Source organism: Artemia franciscana, unplaced genomic scaffold, assembly GCF_032884065.1.
Source record: "Artemia franciscana unplaced genomic scaffold, ASM3288406v1 PGA_scaffold_23, whole genome shotgun sequence".
NCBI classification, from domain to species: domain Eukaryota; kingdom Metazoa; phylum Arthropoda; class Branchiopoda; order Anostraca; family Artemiidae; genus Artemia; species Artemia franciscana.
In genome coordinates, this window is record NW_027062649.1 from 966216 (window position 1) to 990687 (window position 24472).

Sequence of the window (24472 nt, forward strand, 5' to 3'; positions counted from 1 at the left end):
TTTTTTGAGTTTTACTGCTGATGATGAGCACTGTATATGTGTTCGAAATATCCAGTTAGAATCAGTATCTGTTCACTGTCGATTAAAAGGTTTCATCCCTATTTTGAACTGTTATAATACCAAAAGATGATGCAAATATAATGCTTTAATTACAAAATTATGGAAACTACAACAGAGAATTATGGAAAGCAAGCCGCCCAGAATGCATTATATTAAATACCTAACATAACTTAACCACATCCATATATTAAATATTTCATTAAAATACGCCTTCATAGATACCGTTTATCTCGCTCAGGCTAAGCTGATTATCCCCGAGTGGACATAGAAAATTTCATTACCGATCAAGAAAAGAGTGTGGTCGCCACACACGTAATTACCGGAATATAAATAAACGAAGCGAAAATCGAACCTAATACGTTTATGGCAAGATAGTGTGAGTGCTTGTGCTCTACGAACTAAGAGCGTTAACAGTTGTGCTATTGAGGGACCGGCGCATTAAACCAAATGTTCTGGAAGCATTGCAACGAGTTTCGAACATAGCGCTATGAAAGTGCTGAACTATTAATAATAATAATATAATTGTAATGATTTGGTTTGTTATTTTAAGAAATGTATGTTCTTCAAGAATGTATTGTACACAACTCTGCCTAGAGACTATAGTCTATAAGAGACTTCAGACGATACATCGTCAACAAAAAAAATTTGAGCAAAATGAGGACTTAAGCAGAAAGAAAGGGCGAAAGAAGCTTGACTTACTCAGCCTCAGAAACCCTAACTGCGCAAGAAAATTTAAATCTCTGCACAAACACACTGGCTATCATCCAAAAGAAAAACCAAAATTAAAAATTTCGACGGCTGAGAATAACACACTGACTTCATCAACTAAAAACAGTGGAATTTCAACAATTTAGGGAATCCTGTATAACATTACACGATTTTAACACATTCAGCGAATTTTCCCAAATTCGAGGCGCAACGTGTCGTATAAGTCCCATTCATAGTATTATGAACACCGAAATTTAGCAATGGCTAATTAAAGCCAATCACAATTTTTGTATATAATTGTTCAGTCAATCAAACATAAATGGAAAACCTGATTGGCTCAAACTTGTGCTAGGTAAATTTTGGTATCAGTGAAATCTGATTGTGAATGGGCCTATACTAATCTTGATCTAGTAGTTACAACTAACGGTCTACCCATTAAAGGGCATAATCGTGAAGAGATCATACTAATTTTAAAAGCAAAGAAAAGACGGAATTCTCTAATTATTAGTAAAACTATAAGTAAAATTATTACTGATAGTGAAACTTTTGTAATCACTGCTTCTAACTTTTTGTTTGGTCACATCTGTCACTAATAACTTAAAATAATTACTTAACCACAATATTTTCGCAGTATGGGTTGCACTAAAAAATTTAAGAAGAAAGTGACCGTGTATTCTTGTATATTTGGGGGGGTTTTTATTCAATGGAGAGGGAGGGAGGAGGTAGAAATCTTTGATTTTCAGAAGCAGCATGAAAACATACATTCCTATGTTTTTTTTTTTTTTGGACTTTTTTCGTTATATCACTATTCACTTATGGATTAAGTTGCTTCAATTTAGGGGTATTAAGTTGAAACAAAAGAGTTTAGTATGGCAAAATGCGTTGGTTACTTTATAATATTGACTATATATTTGAATATTGGGGAAGGGGGTAAAGTAAAGTGAAATACTTTCAGGAATTATGTGAGTAATCCTAAAATATTCCGAAAAGTGCTTCACTTTACTTTATCCTTCCCCCCCCCCCAACTAATACAAACATATAGCAAAAATTATATATTTTATTATATGTCACTCCTGTGTTTCACTTAATACCCGTAATTGACCATAAAAAGGAATACTAAAAGAAACAAAAAGGGATCTTACAGTTTTCTATATATCTGTTCTTTAGGAGGGAGCAAGGTAGGTTTGAATATGCGACTAATAAATTTAAAAAAAAATCAAGAATTTCTCGTGGTACAAGTCACATTAAACAGTTGAAAAGAAAGTGAAAATTTATTCTTGTATAGTTGAAGTCCTTGTTTAAGGAAGAGTGGTGGGGATGAGAGTTGGTAAAACATCTTCAGATTGTGAAAGGAGCCTGGAAAGATACATTCTCTTGCTTAATTTTTCCGGGAGATATTCTGTGCCTTTAAACAAAAAAATCATTGAAAAAAAGGGGTATTTATATTTCTAAATATTTGTTCTTCGGGAGAGAGGAAAGTAGTCCTGAGTTTACGAGCATTTAAATTCTAAAAAAAAAATCAACAATTTTGTCTTAAAAGACGGATTTCTTTGACTTTTAGATTATTCCTCCAAAGAAGTACTTGTTGTATGCTTGATTGCTGATCTCTAATTTAATTAATTTCTGTTCGTTTATGGTTGCCAATTATTTTGTTAACTTTAGCCTATATTTTAGGGGGTAGAGATTTACATCATTTGTCTCACTCCCAGAGAGAAAAACCAGAACCTCCAGAACCTCTGGAAAAAAAATACTTTCCTTTAAAAAACTTTTTCGGAAAGGTTTTTTAGAATTCATTTCTGTTCCTTTTTGATTGCCAAAGTTTTGGTTTTGGTTAACATAATGAATTTTTCTCCAGTTTTGTATGTCTCTAGCGTAAGATTTAAAATATTCAATTCTAATTTAATAGTTCTAATTAGTGGCTTTTGATTTATTACAATATCATCTCATTATTGCCTCAAAGTTTCAGCTAAAAGTCATCAGCTATTCCTGGAACATTTTAGATACGCCTTTCTGATAACCTAGATGCATTTAATAATAATAATAATTGAATAAAAAAATAATTGAATAATAATAATGCCTTAAGAATGATAATCACCCCTGAAACTGCACCCCCTCAAAATGTTATTTTTTGGGGGGTGGGGAGGGGCGGAGATCTGAAAAATATATTTTGGGGTCGCCATTTTCCCGATTTTCCAGGGAGGCTTTTTGATCAAATCTTTTTTTTTTTGTAGAAAATGTTTGTTTTAGGAAACTCATCAAAATGTCAAAAGATGGTAAAATGTTTAAACAATAAAACGTTTTTTCGTTTTATACTGATATTTGATATGCTATCAAACAGTTCGTGGTAACGAACTGTAGTAAGGAGCGACCTGGCTCAATAGTAACAAAAACTCTAAAAGATGGAATTTTGATACCATTTAGAGTGGCGAAACCCTATATAGGCCAGTGTATTCTCCTGATGAGCCCTTATGTTGGGTGTTGCCTCTGAATTATTTGTCTATATTGTTTTTTCTATTGTTTGGTAAATGACGACTTATACTTATTGACGACATGACTGCCTGTCCGTGGATTGTTCTTTGTGGTTGATTGTGTGTGGCTGTGCTGTTTGGCCTATGTGATTCTATGGATGAGTGGGGTTGAGGCCTCATTCAGGTGCTGGTCTGTGTTGGTCGCTGATTTAGGAGAGCGGTCTTCCTTTTCTCCTTCTGTCTCTTTTTTTTTTTTTTTTTGCGTTTGTGCTGTTACATTGGTGATATCTCTTTTCATGATATAAGTTTCATCAAGATTAGTCTTACCCATCCGAAGTTACGAGCCTGATAAAATTTGCCTTATTTTAGAAAATAGGGGGAAACAACCCTTAAAATTCATACAATCTTAACGAAAATCACACCATCAGATTCAGCGTATCAGAGAACCCTATTGTAGAAGTTTCAAGCTCCTAGTAGAAGTTCAAGAGTTTTTTACTGTTTTAAAAAGTGGGAGTTAAGAGAAAGAGTCAAACGTTAGCGTAAAGAGCGAGGCGTTGAGGAGAAAAAACCCTTTCCATATACGGAGTAATTTCTGTTTGTTTTAAGTTTTAATGTCGCTCCTTACTTTCATTAAAAAAAAAATTGTCTTTTTTTATTTAATCTATTTCTAGTTCCATGAATCTTGCTACAATAAAACGTTCCAAAATTTTTCGCCAGTTTTTCAAGATAGAAAACTATTTAACACGTTTAATAATGATTAGACTAGTAAACTACTATAAAACTTGTCTAAATAGAATCGTGGCCACTAGATAGTGCTTGAGTAAATCAATACCAACCGCGTTAACAAGCAAGGAAGGCTATTTTATGGTTCAGTTTAATTGTAAATAAATTGATGTTTCCTATTGTTTTGCTTTTCATCATTAATTTTATAAGAGTGCTGGTGAGTTATATATATATATATATATATATATATATATATATATATATATATATATATATATATATATATATATATATATATATATATATATATATATATATTATATATATATTATATATATATATATATATATATATATATATATATATATATATATATATATATATATATATATATATATATATATATATATATATATATATATATATATATATATATATATATATATATATATATATATATATATATATTGCCAACTATAGCAGCCTCTCTAAAATTGCTAACTATCCGTAACAACACATTAATTAAATCGGACCGTCGAGTCTCTGTGGGATATTCTCCTTGTAAATGTTTGTTTAAGAAAAAAATGGAAATTGATCAGTTCGTTCTCTATAGAACTGAAGAGAAGGCAGTTGAAGTTTGGCAATTCTTATATAATGCAAAAGGCCTTCAAAAAAAAAAAAAAAAAAAAAAAACTGGATGCTTGGAACTTTTTTCGGACTCCACGAGAACTGTGCTTTAGTCTTGTAGTTTAAACAATCGAAAGTAGTTCGTTTATAATTCTTTGTGTGTTTGTGTTTTATTCTATTGTTTCTATTTGTGTTTTAATTTTAGGATTCATTGGGTATGCTTCTGACCTGTATGAAATTGTTTCCCACAAGGAGATTGATGATAGTGACGATGATCAGCTTTATTACACCTTGATCTATTTGGATGCTGGGCTGCGAGACAAGTTTCAGATGAAATTGGATCACAGAGCTGAAATTTTTCAAAATTTGAACGGAGCCGTTAGTAAGTACTGTTGATTTCCTAATTCACTAAATATTCAAAAAAAGTTTACAATCCACAAATTGCGTTTGAGCCGCTTAGAAGTACTCAAAATGCAGCACCAGCGGTGTCTTGTGTTGAGCAGAATACGCCAGGACTTGAAGAACATGCGAGTCCGAGAATCGCTCAACAGAGCTGAACATAATTCCTAGAGCTCAATAGAGAATTCCTGGGAGCTCAGAAAAATTAAGACAGAGCTCAATAATTCTGCTCTAGGAAATCTAAGCCTCTCGTCTAAGACTTCTAAGCCTTCTCTAAGCAATTTTACTGACATTTGAAATCTAACAATATAAAGTATTTGTATCTATTTATAAAGTAGCTGCTCAAAAGTCACGTCGAATGACTCAATTTTTATTAATTTGTTTTTTTTTATTCATTTTTTAAAATTTATTTTTTGTTGTCGAAGCACTTGATGTGAATTTGCACGCTTACAAGGAAATTTGCTAAAGCTAGGGAATAAAACTCCCAAAATTTCGAAGATTTTAACGTATTTTTCCTACAGGGTAACCCGACAACCGGGCTATGTTCACTTTTTATGATATGATCATCCTTATTTCTGTGAACATTGTAAAATCAAGGTCTGTGAACAAAACGAGACCTTAATTGGAGCTCCTGAAAAAAGCAGTGCTCTGTCAAATACTGCTACGAGGCAGGCTCGCTCAGGGAAGTCAGCCACAAATTTATGCGTCGGTTTGAACGCGGAAAGCCCTTTCCAAGAGCAGGTATTAGGAATAGGAGAAACACTTTCAAGGAGCGCAACGCCATAGAACTCCTCAATGCAGCCATTTATAAAGCCAATTGTATGTGCTGCACTGTATGGAGCTGCACTGTTCGAGACGAGGAGAGCTGCATCCAGCTGCATCCAAGGTATTTTACCTAAAGCAAGACTTAGTCCGTGAGGAATACCTAAAACTGAGCTTTGTCCAATGATCTGTCGTCCTCTGGAATAGCCTTCCAGCAGAGGTAATTACTGAAAATCCCTCGCTTGGAACATTCAAGCGAAGGTACGGCAAATACATGAAACCTGAAAATTCATTAAAATAAAGGAGATCTTGACCGTTTACTCAAGAGGAAAAGAAGATATACTTCTCTCCAAGAGGAAAATAAAAATACCTAGAATTTTCATATTTTAATATGATGATTTACACTCAATAGAGTACTTGTAACCTAGTCCAGGGCTGTTTTTTTGGTGTTCCTGTATACATTTTTTAAGAAACCAATTTGATTAATCATACTAAAACAGACACTTACATTCTCGGCACTAAATTACACAAGCAAAAAAGAAACCAATAACAGTTTTTCCCCTCATGCTTGGTTCGTCATAATCTAAGCAGTCAATAAACTTTCTCGCATTGTGTCAATTCTGAAGCTGGTCGATTTTGTTGATTTGGCTACTGGGTGGCTCGTTTATCATGTATAATTTTATGATAAAATTTCCAGAATGATTTATCTATAATTGGTTGTATTTTTTTCTGCCTTTAGTGCTTGAATGTAGTTTAATTTGATTCGTTGCTTCTAGTTTTTCAAACCATTTGTCGTTTGTCATTTTTCGGCCAGTTCTGCTAGAACTGGGCCTTACGGATTCCGTCATTTTGTAATCTAATGTAGCTAAAAAGATCTGTTTCAATTTTTTTAACTTGCCCCCGCTCCTGAAATTAAATTTTCGTGAATTGACGCCACTGGAAAAATAGACGAAAAGGACTTGTACATGATATTACACAAAAAAAAAAATTGGAAATGAAAAAAATTTTTTCATCCTTAAATACTATATTTTATTGAACCAGGTTGTTAAAGGGAGCATCCGCTTTCGTAGAGAAAATTTTGAATGATCAATGACTGTCTTCTCAACCATTAAAGTTGTTGCTCTGATCGTCTCATTCTTTGGCTAGCGATAAATAATTAAAACATTAATAATCTCTAAATGAATGCAATTATTGCCAAAGGATCCTGATGTGAAAAGCATGTAATATACGCAAGGTTTGGTGGACAGGTGGGGAGGACTTATTCATTAATTGACGTCAATCAACTCGATACTGCAGTTGACGATAACTGGAACTGTGTAAGTGCCTCTATCCGTCAAACTCATAGTCATCATGATCACACACATTTCTCGACAAGTGTGATCACTGTAAAATCCTGATTTGATTGATATGTAATATATCTATATACACAAAGTTGGGGGAAGGGAACTGGAGAGTTATCTACGGCACCTCAGCTATTCAAGTTATTAATCATTTCGTGATTTCATTTCAACACGGTGTATGCTATTGAGGCGGGGAAAATTACTTAATCATATTCTCATTAATTGATGTCCATCAACTTGATAATACAGTTGACAGTATCTCACACCTTGATCTCCCTATTGGCGCCTCTCTCCGCCACGCTCGCAGTATTTTCACTGTACATGTTTCTCGCCGACTATCCGTATCTGATGCTTTAATTCGCTTCAATCTCTTTAATCGTCCCCTTGGATGCTATCCCCAGGTGAAATGTATTTAATGAGAATTATTTAAGTAAAAATCAGTTTCATCTTTTTCTATTTCACCAAAGATTTGGTCCCGTGGACCTGAAATACAAGGTTGGAAAATAAGCATGGTAGATCTAGAAATCAGAGCATCAGAACTTTTTAATACAGCTTGTTTCTTTTCCTTTATTGCCTCGTTTGTTTCTAATTTGTTGTTGACTGGCTTCTAGTGAATAATAATATAGTATGCCATCTAAGGCCAACACAGCTACGTACGCTCCTCCTCCATCCTGATTAAAAAAAAGCCGTGTTGTATTGTTCTAGTCAATCTATTTTGCAGATCATTACATCTATTCAAACAAACCTGTGTTTCGATTGGTTTTCTGTGAAATTCAATTACAAAAGGAACTGTTGGTCTCCCAATAGTATCTTTGATTTTAAGTATTTTTTCTTAGGATGAGTCGCTGACAGAGTATCTTTGCTAATCAGAATGATATAGCAAAATGGAAAATGCTGCAATGTTCGCCTTTGGGGGGGAGGGGGCTACTAGGTATCCATCTGCTATATGAAAAGCTTGGTGAACAGAAATTAAGGGAGTTTGCAGTTTCTAACGCTGTGTTGCGTAGCGCGCACAAACGTACTAAAAAAAAAAGATTTATACGGAAAAGATATTGGAAAAAGGCATTTTTGTATTATATATTCAACAGAAAACATATGTTCACACAGAATAAATGTGGTGCAGGGGTCTTTCCGAAGGGAAGAGGTGTCAAAGACAAAAAACAATGCATTTTAAGAAACTTAATATTGAAACCTCTCCAAAAGGAAGGGAATTCTGACAAATGAGCACCTTAGAGGGAATTTACCCCAACACTCTGTTTTACTAGGTTGACAAAATGGAATTTGGTGAACCCTAGTTTAGTTTAAATTAGTGAAAATATATATTTATTACGTCATGTTCACTTCTTTATATTCATGTGTATAACCTGATAATGACTTAAAACCTGACCTATGGACTTTTCGGGCTTGCATACTTTAAAATACGGTTCTCCCTTCTCTATGAAATCACACTTTTGATGATTATTGACGCAGGAAGTCCTTAGTATTTTTTACTGCAATGAAAGGTGCAGGATTCATATTTCTTTTCATATTTCCCGACCATTCTGTATCATTCATATATATTGTTTGGCTTGTTTGACAAATACTCCCTCCCCCTACCTCCCCCCCTTCACACACATAGAAAGGTGTTAGACTGCAAGCCTTATTGCTCTTAATAGACATATTTTAACATTTTATGCTTTAAAGGTGACATTGAAATTCGTTTCCGGGGGAAAGAAGCTTACGTTCAGAATACGGCTTACAAAACTGTTCCACTTATTGTACATGGAAACGGACCAGCGAAATTGGCTCTAAACACCCTTGGAAATTACTTGGCCTATTCCTGGAATGAAGAAGATGGCTGCACTGCCTGCTGGGAAGATATGAAATCGTTGGAGAAGAAAGAGGTAAAAAAGGGATCATAAGGAGAATAAAATTTGGGTCATAAGGTCCAGGGGTAAAATCCCTTCGTCCTTGGTAACAAGTGTATTCTATATCTAGGTATTTTTCCTGTACCAGTAATTGTGTATTCCGTACCATGTTCAACGTACCGAAAAGGATTACAAAAAGAAAAGAAATCGAAAAAAATGCGTTAAAAGAAGGAAATTATAGAAGTAAAATTCAAAAGATCGAAACAACTAAAAAAATATATAAATATAGAAAGAAACTGAGCTGAATCGCACCTAAAAATATATGTGAAGAAAAAGTATTAGAACAAAAACCAAAAGACTGAAAAATTAAATAGATGGGAGCAGAAAAATAAAGCTAAACATTCATGCCTTTCTGATTCAGGGGTCATTCTTAAAGAATTGGGACAAAACTTACGATTTGTGTAAAGAGCGAGGGCTCAAAAGTCCAAGGTTCAAAAAATAGAAATCCTTAGAAATAAGCATCAATAAAATGAGATGTTTGAATTAGAAACAGGGGAATAAAGCACGTGTGTTTCGGTCTAGTTATGACTGAAATGATGTCTTTAAATATGAAAAAGAGAAAAAACACATATGCCGCTGTACAGTTTTTACTAAAGTGAGACCTTCAAATATGGAGGCAATATTACTAAAGAGAGAGAAACAAAGACACCCAAACAGAAGCGTGAAAATTCCTGCTGAGTCGTTTTAGAATAGAATAGGCCATAAAAAGGAATACGAATATCATAAGCTATAAAAGGAACGGAAAAAGGATATCATATTGAGAATATGATAGGCCATCAAAGTCGAATAAACATAAACTGTAAAAATTGAAGATGTTGCTTCATGATAACAAACGGACAAAGGCTGAAAGCTCAAGATACCGGCCGTTGGGCTATAAAGAAAACGACAAAAGCCGGCTAGGGCGGCTCTTTCGCTACTATCTTCGTATAATTACTCTGCGTTTGCGGTTCTGATGAATTGCGATAAAACAAGAAAGACAAAAAAGGGGCAAAAAAGCTACTAAATAATAAATTAGAAAGCAAACCAATCCCTTCTGTTTTTGAGTTATTGCTGCCATTTAGAGACAATGCTATCGTAGTGCGTGGCACATCTGGGTAATCATGTAAGGGTAGTATATGTTCTTCAGAGGAATTGTCTATGGTTTGTTTTGGTTATCTGTCCGACTGACCGTATTTCAAACGTTAAACTATATGAAAAATGTAGCTCTGTCCCCCTTTCTAGGATCATAATGAGAAAGAGGTTAAAATGGCTAGGACCCGTTCTGCAGATGAAGGATGACAGATTGCCAAAGATCGTCCTTTTCGGCAAACCATCTAGAGCCAAACAAAAAGCAGGTTGTCCCCGAATAGGGTGGGAGGATGTCAATAAGAAAAGAAATAAGGGAAATGAGAGCTTCTTGTGAGGGTGTAAAGAGGGAGGCTTTAAATAGATTGGCTAGAAGGAGGAACCGGCGTAGAAGCAAAGGCCTCGTGCAGCTAAGCTTTTAGGTGCTGCGTTAAGCTTTTAGTAGTAATACACTGTCAATCACGTGTTTGATATGATTGAGTGTCAGTATTGGAAGCAGTCATGTCCCTCTTTTGGGCTTTTCTTCAACTATTGAAATACTTTTACTCATTATTCGTTATTTCTCATTTTTATTTTCGATTATATTGAAATGTTCTTTTTGTTAAATCTTACCAGTTAGCATTGAATTCACCGGCTCCAGTATCAAATGCCCCATAATGATTATTTTTATCAAGAGAAGCGTTGTCATGCTATTTTGAAAGACTCATTCTGTATGTCTTTTTCAGTATTTATAAGCATTTAATATTTATGTCATAGTCCCTTCCCATTTCCCAAATAGGGTCAAAAGTCACATGGGAATGTTAATAAATAACGCTCTTCTCTACTCCATTGATTTCTTCAAGAGTAAAGGCGGATGTGTTAAGAATTTTTCTGACTCCGAACAAGTTAATACAACATCGTGGTTGCAGTAGAAGCTATAATCGTAAAGAGCATTCCATGCCCACCATCAAGGCCGTATCCAAATGGGGGGGATTTTTACGGGGTTTGAACCCCCCCACAAAATATTATCCGATTCGTAAAAACATAACAAAAATGCATGTAAGCAAATTTTTGATCAGTTTTTTAATTCTATTTCATTTTAATCAACCCCAACAAAGATTGTTGTTGCACCCATGCCATATCATCAACAAAAAAAAGGTCTAGTGACATATATTTCCATGCAATATTGTTTTGAAAGTAGTAATTTTCATTCAGATTTAATGAATAGTAATTTGTAATTACGATAATAAATTCATAGAAGAACCTGAAACCCCTCATAATGACCTCCTGTTGAAATAAAAAGAACGGCACAAAATCACTGCTGTTTTAAGGCGTAGTTTAGCAAGGGTAGTACCTTTTTTTCAGGGGCGATGAATGATTATATTCAGTTATTAGACGCGAGTGTTTCATTTTTCTTCCACCGAGTTTATCACAATCTAATCCAATTTTTCTTCCACAGTGTAGTTCACTATCTAATCTACAAAGTAGGCACACAAATATCTGAAAGCTGGAAAAAAGATTGAACAGTAGAAAGACATGAATAAAGAAGAAACAGGTAAAATTCGCTAAAAGGAGGTTAAGGGGTGATCATATCAAAGTATGCAAAGATACACAAAGAATTATAAACATATTCAGTATACAGTTTCAATTTTCATCAATTTGAATCAATTGAAATTGATTTCAATCAATTGAAATTAATTTAATTTCAATCAATTGAAATGCAGTCAATGCAATACACAAAGAATTGACTTAAAGAATTATAAACTGGTTTTTTTCTTTATACAGTTGGTTAAGATCTTGACAAATGTTTAGTAATTTCAGAGATCTGTTATTAGTTCTACTAAGATTAATTAATGAGTTTTTTTAAGACTAACAATTTATTCAATTTAAGCACATATTTTCTAGTTAAATAGCCAAGCGCCTGTGAGCCTGTCCTTTTGGGTAGTATACTAATTTTTTTATTCAATTGTAGTTATTGTGCTAGTGCTATTAGATAAAATAGGGTTTTTAAATACGAAATTTAATTTGTTTTCAAAAAGGAAGATTATGATATAAAAACAGAAGTACGTGGAAAAACTGGTTAAAACATTTGGGCCACAAGATTTTATAGATTCAATGTCTTTTTTTTTAGGAAGCCGAATATCCTGTTGTGGTTATGGGCGTCTTTATCGGAGCACCTACTCCGTTTCTTGAAGAGTTTTTGACGAAAATCAGCGGTATTACGTATCCCAAGCGAAGAATTCATTTATTTATACATAACAACGTATGTTTTTTATTTTATTTTAATTCGTTTTCTTTTATTTCATTCTATTTTTATATAGATTTTTTAGTGAAACGACATTTTTCTTAGTGTACTTTTTTTCCACATTACATATTGACTAGCTCCATGTTTGGTTAGTCGACTATTTTTTTTCAATTAATTTAAAAATTTTTTTCATAAAGCAAGTTTTCAAAGAAAAGTAAAGAGCTTCATTAACCCAAGAATGAGCTGAAATATAGTCAAGTAATCTTCCAAGGGTAAAACTACCACAAACCACTATCAATAAATAGATGGAACTCAAAATGAACAGAAATGACAATAAATAGGCGAGTCAAACTCAAAACGAGCAAAATTTAACATGAGTAAGGCTGATAACCCCCATGTGTTCTCAAGACCCGAACATAATTTGCACTTTACTGAAAAAAAGCAAATGATCGTGGAACGTCAGATTAATATACATATACTGATATCTATTCCTATAAAAGTCTTAATAATTTTTATTTATTAAAATCAAAAAAGTAGAACTACTGTTTATGAATTTTGTTTTCAGCGAAGTGCAAATTGGATTTGTAAACCATACTCATGTTAATTATTGTTCGTTTTGAGTTTGACTTGGTTATTTATTGTAGTTTCTATTCATTTTGGGTTTTACTTATTTATTGATGGTGATATGTTGTAGTTTTACGCTTGGAAGATTATTTGACTTTATTTCTGCTCATTTTTGGTTTAATAGAGCTCTTTACTTATTTTCGAAAAACTTGCTTTGTGGATTTTTGTTTTAATTAATTTCTGTTCGTTTTTTATTGACATAGCGTTTTACATGGAAACAAAAAATATCTTTTCGTTTTTTCTGTAAGTCTCCATATTTTGGCTTGCTATTTGTATGTTGAAGATACTTCCACAATTTTTAATCCAAACACAAGTAGTATTGTTTTATTTATTTTTATACCTCCTCAAGTTGACCTGAAAGATTAAACCAAATACCATTTCCAAAAAAAAATCCATGTATGCTCTTTGACATCCTGGATACACTTACATTCTTTTGATTCATTAAATTGTAAGAGCAGAAGTAGCAATAATTGTAGGCATAAAAGTTTTAAGTTAATACCCCCCAGTCGTCCTCAAGATATTGCTGAGGTGTTTTATTAGTAACCATACACATAGTGCCTTTTGGTTTAGTTTTACAGCAAGATTTAGCTTTAAAGCATAATGGGCTAATTGCATAAATTTTGGAGCGTTGATATGTCCAATATTCCTATAGACATAGTTACTGGACTGTCCTACTATGCTAAACAAAATGGCTATTTCAAAATTTTGATTAGATGTGCTTGGGAAATGAATGGGCTTGGGAGGAGGGCTGCTTGCCCTCCAATCACTTTTGACTCTTAAAAAGGACACTAGAACTTTTAATTTCCAGTTGAATTAGCTCTTTTAAAAGTTTCAATGATATTGCTAGCTCTTATAGAGTTGCGGTGCCTATGATTTTGCTTATATGCCTTTTTCTATACCTGCATATATATAGTTTTTTTTAGTTTAATTGAAATTCCCCCTAAACGTTCCCTAGGAGTTTTGCTTTAGTACCCTTAGCGCTATTAGTTACAGTAGCTGTACTGTTAGTATTAATAGTATACAATAGTGGCTTCTGGCTAGTTTAAAATCCACCACATGTTACCCTTAAAGATTTAATTTAATAATGTAAGCCGTTTTTGCGATATTGCTTTGACACCTTTTTGAAAATCTATATGCTCATAGTTCGTTTTGATTTAGTTCAACATCCGCCTAAATATTCTCTCAAAGCTTTACCTTAATACCCTTAACTTACATAGTAGAAACACTTGTAGTAGCATTAGTATCATTAATAGCAATACGCACATAGCGCCTTTGTTTTCATCAACATCGTCTTCACCACACGATGAAAGCTTGAATTTAATGCCATCAAGTGTTTCTGAAGCATTGCTGATACGTCCTCTTGACAACCTGTGTGGGTCTAGTGTGTTCCGATTCGGTTCAATACACGTTTCAATATTCTTTGAATTTTTACCTTATACCCTTAGCTTTAGTAGCAATAGTAGTAGTACCAGCAATAATAGTAGTAGCAGTAGTAGTAGCTTTAGTAAAATTAATAGTAGTAGCCATAGCTTTAATGGCAATAGTAGTAATAGTAGCAGTAGTACTAGTATGAGTAGAAGCAGTTGCAATAGTACTAGTATGGGTAGAAGCAGTTGCAATAGAATACAAAAATTGTCTTTTGGTTAGTTCAACATCACCTGGAACAAGCCCTGTACTCTAAACAGTTCCTAAGATATTGATGATACGCTCTTTGACAATCTGCACGCAGACGGTTTGTTGTGATTCAGTTCACCTTCCCATCAAAATTCCCAGAAAATTTCACTTTCATACCCATAGGCATAGTTGTAATAGTAGTCACAGTAGTAGCATTAGTATTAATAAGAGTAGCATTAATGGTAATAGCACTAGTACTAGTAGCAGCAGTAGTATTCACTTATTGCCCTCTTGTTTAGTTGAACATCCCTCTTATCATGTCTTTGAAGTTTCAATTGAATACAGTTAGCCGGTGCTATGACATTGCTGATATGTCCCTTTGATAACTTGTATATTCATATAATTTAGAAATTTGTATTTTAATGCTCTTAGCCATGCAAGGGGTTGTTATAGAAGTGCATTTGAAATAGTAGTAGTAGTAAATGTAGCAGTGGCAGTGGTAATAAAATCAGTAGTAGCGTGCACGTATAGCCTTTGGGTCAATCGGTCTTCCCCTTTAAGTATTCCCTGAAAGTTCCAACTTAATACCTAAACCCATTCTTGAGATGCGCTCTTTTGACAATGTGTATGCAAATAGTGTCATTTCCTTTAGTTTAAGTTTCCCCTCATATTTCCAATGTATTATCGTAGTAGTCTGGCACGTACGCAGGGTGGGGGGCCTTCGGTACCCCCTCCCCCGAAATTTTGTGAAATGTTTAATTTCCTCATGGTTTCTTGGGATATCTGGCAAAAATAGGACATTTATTAAGAATCTATCTAGATACATGTGTGAAGCCTTTTTCGGAGATTTTACAGTATGCAATTATACGGTCAAGTCACTGCCCATTTATTAATCCATTTTCTGTCTAACTTTTTACCCTCTTTGAAGTAAATAGCAATTGTACTGTTTTTTTTAACGAGAGTTTGCTTTCCACAGAAAAATAAAATCATCCTTGATATTAGGGCGTTTATCCCCCCTTTTCAGGATAAAGTACAGCTTTTAATGGATCAGTTTTGGAAACTACCATTTTACATTAAAATCTACGTTTTTGCAATAGAAGAACTACCCCCCACAGCACCAATATTGCACTGTGAACCCTAAAATTTCCCTTTCAGTGGGATATAATAGATTAATCACTGGTTCTAAATCGCAATGAACATAACCTGAGCCTAAAACGTACTTTTGAGGCTTCAGTCTTCTTCCCCCCATCTGCTACAATACTATAGATTAAAGTTAATCTGTATTTTCTGATATTCGTGCTTTTTGCTTTACTAAATAAAAAAAGTTCTACTTTATATCTGCTGTTTCGAAGGTTTTGCCCCCCCCGAAAAAGATTCCTGCGTACATGCCTGGTGGTAGTAGTAGTAATAGTGGTAGCAGTAGTAGTGCATGTAGCTGTAGTAGCAGTATTAGCATAAAAATATTACCTTTTTGGTCAATTTGTCATCTCCCTTGTCATTTCCGGAAAGTTCCAAATTAATATTCTCAGTCATTCATTAAGTCCTTTTTACAACCCATATGCACATAAAGTGCTTTGGTTTAGTTTAATACTCCCTTCAACATTATCTGAAAGGCTTGCCTGAATGCCCTTTGTCTTTTTGGAAAGTAATAACAATCTTTATGGAAAGTCAATAACATATGCTCTATGTAAACGTTGAACGAATTGCTTAACTTACAGCCCTTGCCCTGAGTGCTGTGGGGGGTTGACCTCCCCAAAGTTGTAATTTTAGACATTTCAACAATGGTGAAGAAAATAGATGTCTCAAAATTTTGATTGGTAATTTTTTTGGGAAATGATGGGTACGGGGCTGGGGCTCGCTGCCCTCAAATCACTTTTGAAGCTTTAAAAGGACACTATAACTTCCAATTTCCAATCAAATGTCCCATCCAAAGTTTTTATGACCGCCCATCCCGTCAAAACCTTAAATACTCCAAGGGCATAACTTACTGCCTTTGCCCCAGGGATCTGGTGGGTTATGTCAATCCCGGAGGCATTGCTACATGTCCTCTCAACTATTTTGAACAAGATGGCCATCTCACAATTTTGATCAGGTACGTTTGGGGAAAATAGGGTGTCGGAGGGAGGGCTTATTTCCCTCCATCACTTTTGACTCTTAAAAGGGAGCTAGAACTTTTAATTTCCAATTAAAAGAGCCTCCTGTAAAGTTTATACAACCTCCTTAAAAACTATCTATGCCCTCGGGGCATAACTTACAATCCTTGCCCCCGGGCTCTGAGGGTTGTTTCAACCGTGAAGGCCTTGTTATATGATCTTGAGATTATTTTAATTAAAATGGCTATATCAAAATTTCTGTCAGGTTAATTTGGGTAAAGATGACTTAAGGGGGGGGGAATAGTTGCCCCTTGTTCACTCTGAACCTCACAAACGGTATTAGAACTTCTGATTTCCAGTCCAAGGAGCCCCCTCCAAAGTTTACACGACCACCCTTTCAATAAAAACTTGTATGCCCCCGGGACATAATTTACAACAGTTGCCCTGAGGGCTGTGATGGAGGGGTGGTGGTGTCATCCTCAAAGACGGAATTTCCGGACCTTTCATCTACGTTGAATAAAGTGGCTATTCAAAATTTTGATTGGATGTGTTTGGAGAAATGATGGATTGGGGGCCTGGTTGCCCTCCAGTCATTTCTGACTATTATAAAGGGTACTAGCGCTTTCAATTTCCAATCAAATGAGCCCTTTTCGAAATTTCTACGACAACTTCTTCTATACGAAGTGGCCTGGTCTAAAAGAAAAACAAAACAAAAAAAAATTAAATAAACAATACATTGCGCCCATGTCGCTCTTTACTTAGGCAGAGCAATTGCGCTGCCTATGAAAATCTTATCGGCAGGGTGGTTTAAGATGTCCTTTCTTGAATTTTCGGACATTTTCCTTTTAAATGTTACTATGTAATGTGATTTAGCTTTGTATGGGTATTTAGGTCTTTCAAGCTTTATTGCTCAACATTGGAGTAGATTGGACTGTATTGGGCCGTGTTTCTTCTTTTGTATTATGACCATTTTGTTGTTTTGTTATTCTTTTCCTCTTTCTCTCCGCTTACGGAGCTAATAAATAAAAAAAAATTCTTATTTTCTAGTTAATTATAAAGTCTAATGCATAATTAGACTAATTACTTAGAAATTTCTGATTAATTGGAAGTATCTTCTCGTAATTAATTTTGTTGTCTTACTTTCTAACAGTTTTACTGTCAATCCTCGTTGGTCTCTATGAAATATTTTTGATAAGCCATTTGTCCTGACACATGGATTTTGTTGCACCTTGGGAATACTTTGTAACATTTCATAGGCTAATATTAAAATATATTTTTGTAGACTCCATTTTAATTTTTTTAATGTGTTTTTATTAATTTAACATTTTTGTTATTTTTCAATATTCTTCGCGTTTTTTTAAGGCTATGTTAGGATAAAAAAAAGGATAAAGATCCTCCTGAGCCATTGCTGGCGCATAGGGCGTCGAGTCGACGTTTCAGTGGCTGAGTGTTTTTTACAGGGACAAGTAGCAAGCTTGTCGAATTAGCAAACTTGTTAGAAATTAAATAAATTTTCTTAGTCTTTACTGAGCCATTTTGATTGCTCAGACTAGTTTTGCTTATTCTCGTGATTGCATTTTAAAATGTTTTTCTAGTGTTTTTCTCCGACGCTCAGTTTGCACTTTTTGAATATTTGCTGCATATTTTTGAAAATAAAACAGCTCAAAATATAACGTTTCAGGCATGTGAAAAAAATAACTATATAGGCTGTACTATTTTATGTAAAGTTAAATGATAGCTATATATCTGAACATAAATGATAGCTATGTTTGCTATATATAAATATATTAAAATTTTATACTTAAAATTTTTACAAATTTGCATTTTATCATTTGACATTTATATAATAATAAAGGAGCATTTACATTTTCAGGCTGGGTATCATAGTAAGCAAATTGAAGAGTTTGTTAAAGAAGTTGGCCCCCTCTACAAAAGTGTGAAGTTCATCCGTCATACTGATGACATTAAAGAGTGGCATTCTAGGAATCTTGCAATGTATGTTTTTATACTTTGTGTTCTTTTCGATAAGATAAATTATTGATTTATATGTATAATACTATTCTAAAGATCAACAGCTAAGTGCCTCCCCCCCCCCGTCCAGAAAACAAAACTTTGCGCTAAACAGTTAACGATTCTTCTGACCAGCTGCTTTTTCAATCTTCGATTTTTCTATCGAGAGTGGGCTGATATTTGTATTCTGTTATTTGAAGAGAATGGAGATTTCTTACTCAAATTATTTTTTGGTTAGTTCATAGAGTGTTTTATATATTATTAGAGAGAGAGAGAGAAAGGGGTGGAGGGGTAAGGGGAATCTTATGATTTTTTTTTCGTTCTACAAATTCATGCACATGTAGATAAACCCAGCGAGTTGAGCCTCTTCCGCTAACATAAGAAGTAATGAATATGAATATGGGCTTTTTAGTTATAGAACATTTAAATGGGCTTTTTAGTTATAGAACATTTAAATGGGCTCGAGCCTTTGGTAAAAACACATTATAATACGCAATTTAATATGCAACACTAAACCACAATATGTTTGTAACAAGTTTGTGACACAAGTTGACACAATACATAACTTTGACGCCATTAAGCAGAAATGCATAAGTAGCTATAGAACATTTAAATGGGCTCGAGCCTTTGGTAAAAACACATTATAATACGCAATTTAATATGCAACACTAAACCACAATATGTTTGTAACAAGTTTGTAACACAAGTTGACACAATATATAACTTTGACGCCATTAAGCAGAAATGCATAAGTAGCTAAACATAAGGACCGGTTTATAGGTCTCTGATTGCGATTTATATTCCCCGAATTTAGTTCAGGTGGAGTGGCTGGATTATGAAGAGTATAGTGTATAATGTATAGAGTATAGTGTATACATATATGTATAGAGTATTGTGGCTGGATTATATATTGAGCTGGAGGAGACACAATGGCATTTGGATTATGTTTTAAAAGAAGCTGTGTTTGTATAGCTTACCTAGGTTAGGTATTGGCGTCCCAAAGAATACCGCATGCAGTACACGCCAATTGTATTTGCTCACCAGGTGCACCTACAACCTTTCTAGGTTATTATGTTAGACTTTTTACGGATTTAAGGTTTTTTTTCTCTTTATTATAGAGATCCATAAACAAATGTCAATGATTAAGACCCATTTTCAGAACAGACCTTATTGTACATACCCATAATGGATGATTTTATGTAAGTTTGCACCGAGAAGCTTTGGCAAATATTCAGATGTTAGACAGCGAAAAACGTTTTTTGAAGGGCCAGACCCCCCCCCCCCTTCTATCCTTTGACTACAGGGCCTAAGTGAGGCCTCTTTGTAAGAGACGAGCTGACACTAAACCTACCGAGCCTTCCACATCCTTCTGATTGTGTGCCTTTCTACTTTGGTCGATTTTAATAACCATGATACAAATTTATTTCAAGGCTTATAAGACATATAAAAGTATATACTAATAACACTAAAGCTGTATATTTCAAGGAAAGTGAATCATCCAATCTATGTCTAATAAATACTTCTAGATACTTCCTCTCGGATCCTGTATAGTTTTAGCTGACTAGTTGGCGTGCTAGATGTCCTTTGGGATGGGGTCTCGAGTCCTGGTGTTGCAAATTATTTGGTTTGGAACGAGGGTCAGTTGTGTGACCTCGTAAGCTTAGCCATAGTCAACCATGCTCCAAATAGTTACCTGAAAAATCTGGGGTAGATAAACAATAAGGGTGTGTGAAAGCAAAGAGTGGGTGGCTCCTAACCCCTCCATTTCACTTCCAGGCTGAAGGGCCTAAAACATATTTTCAGCCTGGTAAAAAATTCTGTTCATTATCCTCCATTTTTTTAAAGCCCAACACCAACACAAATAAATCTGTAAATATGGTGATAACTGTTGGCAATTTTTTGGTCTAAAATAAATTGATAGAAGGTCAAAAACTAATGCGACAATTTTTATTTAGCTTTTGGGGCTATATCAAGAGTTATTAGTGTTATATCTAGTTATTTAAGAGTTAAGTCATCATTGTTTAGTAATCCATTAATCAATGTGGGGCTTGTTGTTTCTAGAAAAAAATGAGTTACTTACAAGTTTACATTAAATATTCATAAGCATGAAATACTCTAAAATATTGTTATAACTCAGGCTCAAATGGACAGGCTCAAAAATAGGGGATGATTTTTTGCTTCAGTTTTTGATTTTTTGTCAATGGCGAATGTATTTTTGGCAAAATAAATACCATCAAGTAACTAAACGATATATAAATATTAAAATTTCCCGTTGCGTATGACTTTTGGAAATACGCCCATGAAAAATGAGTAAAATGTTTTTTATTATTATTGGCATTGTACCGATTGGTTTATAATTTTTTTTTACCAAAAAAATGCCTCTTGCAATATTTACCAAAGAAATGCCTCTTGCGATATTTACCAAAGCAAGAACAACGAAAAAAATGTTTCTCCGGGCGTCTTGACTCACAAGTTTTGCCAGAAGAAAAAAGAGTTTTTTTAAATGGCCCACGACCTTGTTAACGATAAAAAACAATTTTTCCTTAAAAGTCAAATTTTGTAAGGAGGGATTTTATTGCCTGAGAAATCGAGATTAAAATAATGTAATTTTGTTATGATTCTGCTGACTTCGGCCCCGCCTTTATTGATGTTTTAACAGTCATAAAGGTTCTACACCTTAGGATGCCCATACACACCTCGCAGAGAGCGGATCATATATAAGACAACTAGGAGATCTCCCTATCCTTCATCAGTCGATTGAGAGACCTTCCAATCAGTCTCCTTTTTAATATATATTTAACGATTAGAAGAGACCAAGTCTTCTTGTTCTTTCGAACCAGTAGCCACTCCCAATATGTCCTTCCGCTCGAGCAGGTTAGTTTTGTTACTTCAAAACTAAGATGCATAAGAACAATAGACTGGTCTAAGTTAGTGGTATGAGCGCTAACCGTCGTATTCAAAGTGTTACTGAAAAATCCTTATTACAGGTACTCACCAATTAAAGCAAACCACTATATCAATTAAGATTTATTCCTTAGATTGAACTTTGGATTAATTCATAAAGTAATCTTAGTGATTCTTTTTTCTCTACGCAATATGTGTTTCTAGTCCATCATTAGGATTATATATATATATATATATATATATATATATATATATATATATATATATATATATATATATATATATATATATATATATATATATATATATATATATATATATATATATATATATATATATATATATATATATATATATATAGAAATATGTACATTCAACGCTATCTAGCTGTGCATAAATCCCAAAGCTGTATCTCCTGTTTCTGTACTCTACCGGATAATATACCAAGTGCTTGTTCTGAATGCCAATCTTACCCTCGCTCACTCCCCCCTCTTTCTCTTCTTCTGTTCTCTTCTCTCCTTTTCCTTGGTGTGTCTTTTTAATAAACTATACCCAAAACTTAATGTACCATTGTTTTTTTTTTTGTTTTTTTTTAGGGAATAATTCGCTGTCGATCTAGCTTTACTTGCGCTATTCCCAGTACGCTATATATTTTGTTTTTTAATTGTACTCAGTACAGATTACTCATTTTTAATGTCAGCCTAGCCCTTACTCTTCCAAGCCCTCTATTGTTTTCTCTATATCTCCACTCCACTCTCTCTCTCTTTCTCTTTTCTGTTCTCTTTTATCCTCTTCGTATGTCTTTTGGATAAATTACTAACCCAAAAATTAATTTACTCTTATTTTTTTCAGAGAAGAATGTGTCCAAAAGAAATGTGACTACTACTTTAACGTTGATGCTGTTGCCCAGATTGATAATCCACATATCTTGAAGCTGCTCATTGAACAAAATAGGTAATTAATTTCAGTTTTTTTTTCATGTTTACCCCCATAGAAGCAATTGTCAATGAATTGTAAAAGAAATCGGAATTTTACATTATTCCACATAATATAATCGTCACATAATATAGGGCAAATTGGACAAATATTACTCGCTTGAATTCGCTTTTATTTTACATCGCTGTCGAAAAAAACCTGTTGAAATATTTTTATTGATTACGATTTTTTTATTTAATTTTTGTGCTGGTTTAACCAAATTTTGCCATCCCTTTGGCCTTTTTTACCCATTGATCTCTTTCTTTGAGTCTTGGCTTCAAGATTTTATTTCATTTGGGCTCAAAGTAATGTTTGTTTCCTAGTTGTTTGCAAATAATATTGTAAACATTGCCTTCTAACTACAGGGTATTCATCAATTTGTTTTGTGAGATCATGACTCTCCCCCTCCCTTTAAATAAATTTGAATGAACATGTTTAAAAAAAAGCAGGTAACAAGTATTGCAACCGTCTTTCTCAAGAAAAAGTTTGATCTTTTCTTTTCTTATTAGTCATAGACCGAGTGTCAAAGACAGAGAATCGGTCTATGATTTTTAATCTCCAAGGAATTCTTTGTGTAATTCTACTATTCGCTCTTTTGGCTCGTTTTGAAACCTAGACTTCCTTCAGTAAATTACGAGATATATAGGATTTAAATCAGATTTTAAATCCATTCCGCATCAAATAAACTTCGATCAAATAATAAACTTAGTAAAATGATAAATGTAAGTGAATTACAGGTATAATTTATAACTAATGAATAATATAATAAATGTATTCACTAATGTATTTGTAGAATATTATTTACGTATGAAGATAATCCTATTTATCAATTTTTAGTCTGCTTGCGGGTTAGTTCCCCGCCAACCCGCGGTTGATCCCCTCCCCTGCTCTAAGTTATTTCATTATTCGTAGTCTTAACAGTTTCGTTGTCTTGATAGTCTTTTTTTTCTTCTTTGTCTTAGTCTCGTGTTGTTTTGTCTTTTGGTGTATGATAAATTTATTTGTTAATAAGTAGCTTTTGCTTTGAGTTTAGCTTTCTGTTGGCTATGTTCAGTCATTTCCATATGTTTATTTTGGATGTGATAAATTAATAAAATGTGGTTTTATCGTAATCACAATCTTGCCTAGCTGTGGATACTGTTTCGGTTTATAGATGTTTTTCATTGATGTTAGAAAATTGTCTTAGCTATTAGAAACATCCCTTAAAAGGAAAGAACTGCTCGTTTATTGGCACCACAACAAACATATACTTGAGTGAGATCTGAGCCAACACATACTTCGATCATTTTTTTTAAAAAGTTTTTTTTTTATGTTTCTTCTTCAATTCTTTAAATTTAAAACTTTTACAATGGTAATGGTGTCACTGGCACCACCCAGTGCAATATCTTAGTACAAACGAATTTTTCTAAATCAGTAGTAACAAAGTCGAGAATCAATTGGGCTGTCAGCAAGGCTGTATCCAGGGGGATGATTGGGGGGGGGGTAGAGGGTTTCCACTCCCCTGTAATGTTTTTCCGACTTGCAAAAATGCTACAAAAATTAATATAAAGAAATTTTTGATGCATTTTTTAAGGTTTTTTTGCAACCACCCTGAAAAGAATCCTGGATGCGGCCCTGGCTGCCAGTATTTTTCTAAATCCTAGCGCAGATTTTAGTTTGGCATCTAGTCTAGATTTTAGTTATGGGCGTAATGTATGCAGGGAGGTGGACGGCTCCCAGCATATGCTGTCGATATGCTGTCAGCATATCGGTAAAATAGTGACCGATATAGTGACCAATATGCTGTCAGCCTATCGGTAAGATAGTGACCGATATGCTGTCAGCATATCGGTAAAATAGTGACCGATATAGTGACCGATATGCTGTCAGCATATCGGTAAAATAGTGACTTGAAGCTTCGCTATTTTACTGAGTTTGTCTTTTTTTAATTTTATGTAAAATAAAGTAATTTTAGTAACGATTGCACCCA

At 34.1% G+C, this 24472-nt stretch overlaps 1 protein-coding gene across 1 annotated transcript in view; it reads left to right on the forward strand.

Annotated features, from left to right (window-relative positions):
* The window catches only part of LOC136041502 (procollagen-lysine,2-oxoglutarate 5-dioxygenase 2-like), a 48312-nt gene extending 25780 nt beyond the window's left edge, over positions 1-22532 (forward strand). Inside the window, exons 5-9 of the mRNA XM_065726206.1 lie at positions 4792-4968; positions 8771-8970; positions 12170-12301; positions 18488-18609; positions 22381-22532. Of these exons, the coding sequence (XP_065582278.1) occupies positions 4792-4968; positions 8771-8970; positions 12170-12301; positions 18488-18609; positions 22381-22486 (737 nt within the window). The 3' untranslated portion in view covers positions 22487-22532. The remainder of the gene's footprint in view (positions 1-4791; positions 4969-8770; positions 8971-12169; positions 12302-18487; positions 18610-22380) is intronic.
* Positions 22533-24472: the final 1940 nt, after the last annotated feature.